Here is a 10,320-nt window from a genome sequence, read left to right on the forward strand (position 1 = left end):
CACAATGACAGAGTCACAGAATTGCTGGGTTGGAAGAGACCTTTAAGGTCATCAAGTCCAACCCATGCCCTAACACCACCTCAGCTAAACCATGGCACCGAGTGCCACATCCAGTCTTTTTTTAAACACATCCCAGGATGGTGACTCCACCACCTCCCTGGACAGACAAGTCCAGTAATTTATCACCCTTTCCATAAAAAAACTTTTTTCCTAATAGCTGACCTAAATTTCCCTTGGTGCAGCTTAAGACTGTGTCCTCTTGTTCAGTCAGTTGCTGTGAGGAGAAAGAGACCGACCCCCACCCGACTGCAACCACCTTTCAGAGAGTGTAGAGAGTGATAATGTCACCTCTGAGTCTTCTCCAAGCTAAACAACCCCAGCTCCCTCAGTCATTCCTCACAGGACTTGTGTTCCAGACCCCTCACCAGCCTGTTGTCCTTCTTTGGACACGCTCCAGCCCCTCCATGTCCTTCCCAAATTGGGGAGCCCAGAACTGGACACGGCACTCGAGGTAGGGTGCCAGTACAGGGGAGGAATGCCAAGCACACCAGTGCCAAGTACAGGGGAAGAATGACCTCTCTGCTCCTGCTGGCCACACCATTCCTGATCCAGGCCAGGAGCCATTGGCCTTCTTGGCCACCAGGGCACACTGCTGGCTCGTGTTCAGCCTGCTGTCGACCAGTGGCCCCAGGTCCCTTTCTGTCCAGCCACGCCGACCCCAGCCTAGAGCAGTGCAGGGGGTTATTGTGGCCAAAATGCAGGACTGGGCACTTGGATTTATTAAACTTCATGCTACTGGATTCTACCCATCCATCCAACTGTTCCAGGTGTCCCTGCAGAGCCCTCCTGCCTTCCAACAGATGGACACGTGCTCCCAGCTTAGTGTCATCTGCAGATTTACCAATGAAAGCCTCAATGCCCTCATCCATGTGGTCAATAAAAATATTGAACAGAGCTGGCCCAGCACAGAGCCCTGAGGGACGGCACTGGTGACTGTCCCCAGCTGGATGCAGCACCGCTCACCACCACTCTCTGGGCCGGCCATCCAGCCAGTTCTGAACCCAGCACAGAGTGCTTCTGGCCCAGCCGTGGGCTGCAGCTTTTCCAGGAGTGTGCTGTGGGGGACAGTGCCAAAGGCCTTGCTGGAGTCCAAATAGACACATCCACAGCCTGTCCTGCATCCACCAGGAGGGTCACCTGGTCATGAAAGGAGACCAGGTTGGTCAAACACGACCTAGCCCTCCTAAACCCCTGCTGGCTGGGTCTGACACCCTGGCCATCTGTCACGATCTGCTTGTGCGGGGTCTCGTGATGGTTCTTTTCACCAATCCCAAAAGTGCAAAACGGCAAACAGCAAGAGACTGTCAGTTAATCACAACACATGCACCTTTATTAAGAGCCAAAACAGTAAATGTGATAGTGGGGATCTGAAAGGAGATAAAAGGATAGAGAGAGAGAGAGAGAGAAAAGAGGGGGATGGGAATAGCTACCAACACAGGCGAGATCCTCACAGTTATAGTCCACAGAGGAAAGAGGGGGGAACATGCAGGACAATGAGAGTCTATTGTGATTGCTGTGGGGGAACAGGTGAGTCCACTGAAACCACCAAGGCAGGACGAACACAATGAAGAATAAGTCCGTTGGAATTACTGAAGAACAGGTCGTGTCATTAGTGGTTTCCCCTCTCCCTGTGGGAGGGGTCTCAGTCTCAGACCGTGGGAGGAAGGTTTTCCATCTCCGTCCGTCTGTCACAGTGGTCACGGGGCAGATGAGAGGTCTTCAGTGAGAGATGATTAGGGTCACCCTAAAAGTTCATTCAGATTCAGGAGGAGAGTGGGCAAATATGCAGTAGGCCGTTCCTTGGTGGGTTCATGCCAAGTCCTTGCCAATTCCTTGCCAACTCCTTGCCAGGCCTTGTTCGGAACAGCTAACGTAACGGTACAGCAACTGCACCTGCACTGCCGCTCTCTCCAAGCCGGTACTGTAATGGGGGAAGGGGTTTCTGCTTGTGGCAATCGGTAGGCAAATGTGGGGGCTTCAGACGGCCTCTTACACCTTCCCCGAGCTGTCTGCAGAGGAATCCACATCAGCCCAGGCTGGGCTGGTCAGTGGCTGGTCAGTTCCATTGACTGGACGCGGCTCTGGACGCTTCCCTTGGAGCGACTCCCGGGAGGGAACGCTGGGGCTGTCACCACTGGGGTGTCACAGACAGGGGAACGCTGGGGCTGTCACCACTGGGGTGTCACAGACAGGGGAACACTGGGGCTGTCACTCTGGGGTATCACAGGCAGGGGAACGCTGGGGCTGTCACCGCTGGGGTGTCACAGACAAGGGAATGCTGGGGCTGCCCCGCTCCTGCCCTGTCCCCAGCAGCTCTGCCAGCGCCTCGAGGGGACACAAAGGCTGATCCCTTTGTGAGATTTGCAGGTGAGAATTGCAGAAGGGGCTGAGCTGGGAGAGAACCATTGGGATCATCAAGTCCAGCCCCCAGCCCTGCACAGACACCCCAACAATCGCAGCCCGTGAAGCCCCGGGAGCGGGGTCCAAAGGCTCCTGGAGCTCCAACAGCCTCTGGGCTATGCCCATTCCTTGGGGAGCCTGGGCAGTGCCTGAGCCCCCTCTGGGGGAAGAAGCTTTTGCTGATCTCCAGCCCAGCCCTGCCCTGGCCCAGCTCCAGCCGTTCCCTTGGGTCTTGTCCCTGCTCACCTGGGCAGAGATCAGAGCTTGCCCACAGAAGCTGTGGCTGCCCCTGGATCCCTGGCAGTGTCCAAGGCCAGGTTGGACAGGGCTTGGAGCAGCCTGGGATAGTGGAAGGGGGCATGGAATGAGATGAACTTGAAGGTCTTTTCCAAGCCAAGCCCTTCTGTGATTCTGTGATTTTGGGGGAGATGCTGAAGCTCTGTCTCGGCTTTATCTCACCCAGAGTCTGGACCCAGCAGCAGCCATGGGTGGGATCATCTCCTCCTCCCTCTCCCTGTGGCTGGAACTCACCCAATGGCAGCAACTGAATAATGTCCCTCACGGGGCAGTGAGTGCCAGAAAGGAGCGTTGCTCCTCGGGGAAACACAATGTCCTTGGACTTCAGCAGAGCGTTGAAATGGGCCCCCTCAAGCACCTCAGCCCCACTGAAATCTCCTCTTAGTGGACTCAGCCCCAGAGATCTCCCAGTGCAGCTGCAGAGGAGTCACTGTCAGGAGGAGGGACAATTATCAAAAGCTGATGTAGATCAAAACAAGCTCTGGCACCATTCCACATTTTTGTTTGCCACTGGGAAATAAATACAGATGTCCCCATGCCACAGTCTCAGTCCCCCCAGGGTTCCTGTGTTTGGTTTTATCCCCTGGTATGGAGACACGGGAGCTCTCCCAGCTGGACAGGGTGTCAGGAATCCCTTCCTGAGCTTGACACCCTTGGAGAGGGTGGACAAGGAGGTTCCTTGCTGAGGGAGACTGTGCGGGTTTTGGAAACAGGCCAGACCTAGAGAAGGCTCCTTCTACAGCTCCTCAGCACCTGGTAATCCCATGTCTTTATTTGTGTGACTGTCTTGTCAGGGCAGGGAGAGGAAGAGAGGAGCCTCCTTGGGGCAGGGAGAGGAGGCAGAGACACCAAAAGCAGGAGTCCCAAAGGGATCTGGGCAGCTCATGATCCAATGGCTGCAGTAGGTGTGCCATTCCTAAATCCAGTTTGGGAGAGTCACGGCCGTGTTACTGTGTAAGCTCTGAGGTACCTGCTGGTGGGAGATGCTCAGGTTCATCCTGTTTGCATCCCCAGTTCCTGCTGAGCCGGTTTTAAACAGCACCAGGGGATGCTCCTGGCACTGACCCTGGCATGGCTCTGGGTGCTCCCAGGTACCTCAGGCTGCTGTGACACCGCTGCACACGGGAGGCAAGAGTGGCAGGGGCTGTGCTGAAAGTCAGCTCCATGTGCTGCTGCTGCTGGGTGTCATTTGTCCAGCCCTGCCCCAGAGTCAGGGATCAGACCCAGGCCCTGCTGCTGCTCCCTCGGGATCAGCCCCACTTTGGGTGCTGCTGTCAGGACCAGCAGAAGCGGTGGCTGGAGCAGCGGGTGCTGACGGTGCCCCAAGCCCCGGGGCCGGAGGAGTCCCTGGGCTGGGGCTGGGAGGGAGCTGCTCCAGTCCGGAGTGCACTGCTGAGTGCTGTGCTCTGGGGCTGGGGCTCCCCGCACAGGGGACTGGACTGGTGTGCCACAGGAGACAGAGAAGCTGCAGCTTCAGCCTTACTGAGGTGGGTGCGTGGGCTGGGAAGAGTGGAGAGGCTCAAGGGGATTCACAGAGCTCATCCTGCTGCAAGGACGAGGAAAAGGGAGTGGGAACTCAGCAGCGAGGAGAGCTGAGGGCTGGAAAGCAGCTCTGAATGACACTAAAATCCCACTGGAGCTCTGAGACATTGCTGCTCCTCAGCCAGTGACAGGATGAGTCCCCAAGCCTGGGGCTCGGCCTTCCTCATGGTGAGGGGCACCAAGGAAGGCAACAGTGTGATGGAGACTGCCATGGGCTGGGAACTCACTGGGGGACAAGAGGGAGCAGTTGGGAAGTAAAAGGCAGGTGGGGGAGAAAACAGTTCAGAGAAGGGCTGAGCTACAGTTGGAGCAAGCTGCAAAATATCATTTGGGGTCATCCCAGATTGATTTCATTTCAGAAGTTATTGAACAAGTTTAATTTTTGGGTGGTGGCATGTTTGCCCTTGGAGGTGTACACTCTGCAAACTTGAGCTGTGATGCTGAAATGCTCAAGCAGGTCTGTGCTGCAGGTCACCCCATTTCTTCTTTGGCTGATTGCAGCCCGGTGCTGAGCTCCAGCAGAGCCCTGGCAGAGCCCAGAGCAGCCTCAGCACCCGCAGAGCCTGGCTGCAAGGAGAGAAACCAGAAAGCGCCCGTCAGCTGAAGGCTCCTGTCCCCTTGTCCCAGCCGCCCGCAGTGCCCAGGCCATGCTGGCCGTGCCCAGAGCTGTGCCCAGAGCTGCCCATCCCTGCTGCCTGTGGAAGCAGAGCAGGAGGGCAGGACATGTGCCCAGCCTGCAGCCAGCCACGGCACATCCAGCCCTCAGCAGCTGCCCAGAGCAGGATGCTCCTGTGCTCGCTGCCATCTCCCCAAAGCTCTGATCCCACCATGCCAAGCAGACAGGACCCACCTCACGCCATCCCTCGCTGGAAGAAAAGCTGGTCCCAAACGATGTCCTCATCCTTCTCCCAGGGCACGGCCCATCCACGCCACAGCTGCTCCCAAGCACTTCCCCATCCAGACTGGACCCCACCTGGAACGCTTCCTCTAGAAAAACACACAACAAATTATTGAAAATAGATTACAGACAAAAAGGGGAACAAGAAAAAAGGTCAAAAATCTTATCTCTGTCAGGGGCTAAGGAAGGCCCAACCCCTGCAGGCCAGGGAAAAACCCACCCACAGGTGAGGGAAGGCCAGGCTGTCTCCCTTCCCCCCTGCACTGCCCCCCAAAATAACGGTGATCCCAAAGCAAAGAGGGGCAGTGGAGCAGCCCAAGCCCTTCCTTGCCTGCAAAGCAAAGCAGCCCCTGCACAGGTTCTGGAGTCCCACCTCTGCTCCCACCATGGGGGTTTCTTTGTGTCGGGCTGGCTGCCCCAGCCCCAGCCCCAGCCCGGGGCACGGTGGGTGCTGGGGCTGTTGGCAGGGCCAGGAGCCCACTCCCATTTCATCAGCACCCCAGCCCATCCCCCCAGCCCTGCCAAAAGCAGCCTGGCAGCCGACTGAAGGATCAGCTGCATCCGCCCCAGCAAAGGGGGGAACCTTTGGTTCCTGGCCAGGCTGTGCAATGCCCAAATCTGGGAGCATCCCCCTGTGTGTGGACTCACCTGCAAATTCCCTGTGGAGCCTGGCTTTGGAGAAGGTGCCAGAATCAAAGTCCATCATCCTCAGCTGCCGGTGACCAGGTGGAGGAAGAGGTTGTCATCCTTGATGTCGTCCTCACTGTCCCCAGCAGCAACAGCCCCACCTGGTACAGCTTCTCCGGGCTCTGCGGGTGCTGAGGCTGCTCTGGGCTCTGCCAGCTTCTCTCCTTCCCTGGGGAGAGCCCAGGCTGTCAAGGTTCTGCCCAGGGCCCCAGCTGTCAGGGAACCAGGAGAAGCAAAACCAGCTCGGATGGTGGCCACCAGTGCTGGGCAGAGCAGCTCAGCTCCAGCACAAGGGCTGCATGTTCCCATCTGATGCCCCCTGGGCTGTGACACAGGCTGGACAAAATGTCCGGGTTCCTTTGCTTCTGATTGCCAAGGCATGTGTGGAGCTGTAACTTACCAGGGCCTTGCATCAAAGTGTGCCTGTGGCTCTCTCCCTTCTTCTAGGGCAGATCAATATCCTGCAGCCAGGGATCACGGAACAGCTCTTCTAATGAGGGCCTGTCCGAGTGCAGCATGGATAAACACCGCCTGATCAGATCTTGGCACTCTGGACAGAGAAACCAGAAACCACCGGTCAGTTGGAGAAGGCTCCTGTTGGCTTTGCCCCACTATTCCCGTGCCCAGGCCATGCTGGATGTGCTCAGAGCTGGGCCTAAACTTCCCCATCAATTCCCTGTTTTGGAGGAGAGCAGGAGAGCAGGACATGTGCCACCTCCTCAGCAGCTGCCAGAGAGGGATGCTCACGAGCTGCTGCTGTCTCCCAGCACTGGTATTGCCCCTGTGGCCAGAGATGAGGATCCACCTTGAGAGAGCCGTCCTGGCAGCGAGAGCTCATGGTCACAGCTGATGTTCCAGCCCCTCCTGAAAGGGTGCTCCCCGCAGACCATCTGGTGCAGCAGGATGCCCAGGGACCAGATGGTAGCTGGCTTGCCGTAGTACCAGCCAAACTGGGTCCATTCCGGGGGGCTGTATGACCGTGTTCCTATGGAATACAGATGGGGTTCATCAGGGGGACGCTGCTGCTCCCTGATGGGAGCATCCCTGGGTGTCTGGGGGCCGCCCCAGTGGCACACGGGGTGACCGCTGCCCTCTCGCCAGCACCTGGGACTTGTGTACAGGTGTACAGACTCGGGGATGGAAAAGAAGCCACTGGGGTTGGAAGAGAGCAGTGGAAGCCCTGGCAAGGCCCGACCATGAGGAGGAAAATCCCACTCAGTGCTTGGGCAAACCATGCCCTCATCCTCTCTGCCTGCACTGCCCCAAAAACCATTATGAAGCCAAAAGAAACCAGGTGAGTGGAGCAGTCCAAGCCCTTTCTCACCTGCACCCCAAACCGGCTGGGACACAGGTTCTGGCCACCCCTTTCTGCTACCCCACCCATGGGTGTTTTTGTTGGGCTGGCTGCCCAGCCCTAGCCTCAGTCCTGCCCAGAGTGGTGGGCAAAGGCTGCCAGCAGGGCTGGAAGCTGGCTCCCCACCCAGCCCTGCTCAAAAGCAGCTCAGCTGAAATCTCAGTGCCATGAAGGGCAGCAAAAGGGAGAATCCCCACTGCCACACCCAGCTTGGGCTGTGTGGTGTTGGGCCATGAGATGCCGGGACTGAGAGCACACCCCTGCGTGGGCTCACCTGCAAAGCGAGTGTAGGCTGTGTCCTGCAGGTAGGTGCCACAGCCAAAGTCAATCAATTTGGCCTGCCCGGTGGCCAGGTCAACCAGGATGTTCTTGGGCTTGATGTCCCTGTGCAGGACCCCGCAGCTGGTGCAGTGCCGCACGGCCTCCAGCACCTGGCGGAACAGATCCCGCGCCAACTCCTCGGACAGGACCACCCGTTCCCGAATGAAATGGTGCAGGTCCTGAGAGTGCTCTGGGCGTTCCAGCACCATCACGATGTCGTTGGGGAGCTCAAGCCATTCCAGCAGCTGGACGACACCGGGAAAGCCAGTGGAGACCTTGTCCAGCAGCACGACCTCCAGGGGTGCGCGGGTGCCGTCGGGCTGCGGGAGGAGCACGATGCCATCAGTGGGGCTGATGCCGTGCCGGGGGTCGGGAACCCCTCACCCAGCCCGGGATGCTCTGCGCCCTGCGCTGGCCCCACGCCCGCTCTCCCTCGAGGTGTCCTGGTGGCTTCCACCCTGCCGGGCCTCGGCTCATCCCTGCCCAGCTTCTGCCGCTGGCCCCGCTCACTCACCAGCTCGCCCCAGTGCTGTACGCGGTTCCTTGGCACCCTTTTGATGGCCACCTGCGAGCAAGGGAGAGCAGCGAGTTGAGCTCGCCCGCCTGCCCTGCGCAGCCCCCTCCCCCTCCTCCTCCTCCTCCTCCTCCTCCTCCTCCTCCTCCTCTCCTCCACCTCCGCCCCCTCCTCCTGCGCCCGCCGCCGGCCCCGCCGCTCACCGGGGCGCCGTCCGAGAGCCGCGTGGCTGCGAAGACGCTGCCGAAGCCGCCGCTGCCCAGCAGCGAACCCAGCCGGTACCGCTCCTGCAGGGCCTCCTCCTGCGCCTTCCCTGCGGGCGGGACGGGGCTGTCAGCGCTCGGCCCGGGGCCAGGAGCGGCCCCCGAGCGCCCCCCGAGCGCCCCGGGCCGGCCCTCCCCAGGCGTTCTGTCCCTGGAACGGGACAGCGGCGGCTCGGGGCCGACGGCCGCGCTGCCGAGCGGCGGAGCTCGGGCCGGGGAAGCCGCAGCGGGGGCGGCGGGAGCGGCCGCGCCGCGTGTGTCCTCCGCGGGGCCCGGGAGGAGCCGGGGCCGGGGCCGGGACTGGAGCCCACGTCGGGGCCGGGGCCGGGCTCGGGCCAGGCGGAGCCAGAGGGCGGCGGTGCCGCTCGAGCTCCAGGCACTGATGCCCGCCCAGCAGCGCCACCGCCAGCACGACCAGAGCCGGGCGGAGGCGAGACCCCGGAGGGACGGCCGGGGACGGGGACGGGGCCGGGGCCGGGAACCGGGACGGGGCCGGGAACCGGGACGGGGACGTGGACGGGGCCGGGGCCGGGAACCGGGACGGGGCCGGGAACCGGGACGGGGACGTGGACGGGGCCGGGGCCGGGGCCGGGGCCGGGGACGGGGCCGGGAACCGGGGCGGGGACGGGGCCGCCCCGCCCGGGGCCGGCGGCGGGCTGGGGACATGGCCCGGCAAGGGGCGAGGGGGACTGGGAGAGGAGGGGACACCGGGAAAGGGAGAGCGGGAGAGGGTGCGGGACAGCGGGAGAGGGAGTCCTCAAAGTGACTGGTTTTGCTGCTTTCGCTGCTGCTTTCGCTGCTGCTGCTGCTGCTGCGACTGCCGCCGCCGCTGCTGCCGCTGCAACTGAAGCTCCGGGGCCGTTTGTCCCCGTGTCCGTTTTTCCGTTGCCCGCTCGCCCCCGCGCCCAGCCCCCCGCTCCCCGGGGGCAGCCCCTGAGCCTGTCCAAACACGGGAACTTTGCCCTGGTCAGCCCAGACCCAGAGTCTGGACTCCTACACAGGGGAACAGGAATCCCCTCGGTCGCTGCCATGCATTGTCCCCGCTGAGGATCAAACCCTATCGGGGCACATTCCCTGAATGCAGAATTTGTACCTGACCCAGGCACTGCATTTACATCTCCAGCAATGGTTAAAAAAAAAAAAAAAAAACCACAAAAAAACCCAAAAAAACAAACGGGGAAGGCAAACTGTGTGTAGCTCATGGTATTTTAGAGTGTCTAAAATTCGCCAAGTCATGGATCTTAGAGATGAGATCTATTTGGATTAAGGGGATGGAGCAGTAGTGCAAGATGGAAAAGAGGAGCATAAAAATAAACAGAGAAAAACATCTTCAGTTGTTTCTTTCCATTTTCATTTCATTTCTTAAAAGCTGTTTCAGTTTTCCCAGAATCTTCTCCACACTCCTGTTTGCTCTTTCCAAGAACCTTTCCTGGAAAAGGAGGTGTAGCTTCTGTCACAAGATGTGGCACCAACTGCAGCTTCTCTAGGCTTTCCACACCTTGTGTGCAGCTCAACTCTTGCAGCACAGCAGGACAAATGTTTGAAGAACTTGACAGCTTGTTCTTTCTTTTCCTTGTGGGCTGGGCAGTTGTGCCATTGGTAAGGTTTTCATTGTTACTGTTCTGCCCTAAGAAACCATGACGGGCTACCAGGAATTGTCAGGGAATGCAAGCCTGACTGAATGCAGAGAAAGAATCTGCAGAGCCTGCATCCAGAAATGGAGAGCTGTGTGATAATCATTGCAACATCGCCATGGGCATCTTGAAAGTGATCTAGAAGATGAAAATGCTCTGACAGAGGGCATTTGTTTCTGAGTTCAGTGTGGAGGATTCCACATCTAGTGCATTGGTTCATAAATCAAGAGTTCAATCAGTTCATGGAAAGCACCAGAACAAGCTGGACCTCTCAGCCTGAAACACTTCAGTTGTTCAGGGACCCAAAAATGTTCCATAGAAAGAGCATTAGAAGGAGAGGAAAGAGACAG

General features: G+C 59.1%; 1 protein-coding gene across 1 annotated transcript; it reads right to left on the minus strand.

The window, feature by feature from the left end:
* Positions 1–2,049: 2,049 nt before the first annotated feature.
* LOC137467319 (serine/threonine-protein kinase pim-1-like) lies at positions 2,050–7,783 on the minus strand. The gene is made up of 3 exons (XM_068178807.1): positions 7,513–7,783; positions 6,632–6,869; positions 2,050–2,194 (listed from the first exon to the last, which is right to left on the minus strand). Exons 1-3 carry the CDS (start codon positions 7,766–7,768, stop codon positions 2,050–2,052), a joined length of 639 nt encoding a protein of 212 aa, XP_068034908.1. The 5' UTR covers positions 7,769–7,783.
* Positions 7,784–10,320: the final 2,537 nt, after the last annotated feature.

Source organism: Anomalospiza imberbis, unplaced genomic scaffold (assembly GCF_031753505.1).
Source record: "Anomalospiza imberbis isolate Cuckoo-Finch-1a 21T00152 unplaced genomic scaffold, ASM3175350v1 scaffold_60, whole genome shotgun sequence".
Lineage (NCBI taxonomy): Eukaryota > Metazoa > Chordata > Aves > Passeriformes > Viduidae > Anomalospiza > Anomalospiza imberbis.

Excerpts from the sequence above, each read along its gene's own strand:
- LOC137467319 (XM_068178807.1), bottom strand. The coding sequence starts at position 7,768 with ATGGTGCTGGAACGCCCAGAGCACTCTCAGGACCTGCACCATTTCATT. Across the intron at positions 6,870-7,512 it reads AGCCTACACTCGCTTTGCAG|GAACACGGTCATACAGCCCC; the intron begins GTGAGCCCACGC and ends TGTATTCCATAG. Across the intron at positions 2,195-6,631 it reads CTGGGAGACAGCAGCAGCTC|TGGTGACAGCCCCAGCGTTC; the intron begins GTGAGCATCCCT and ends GTGACACCCCAG.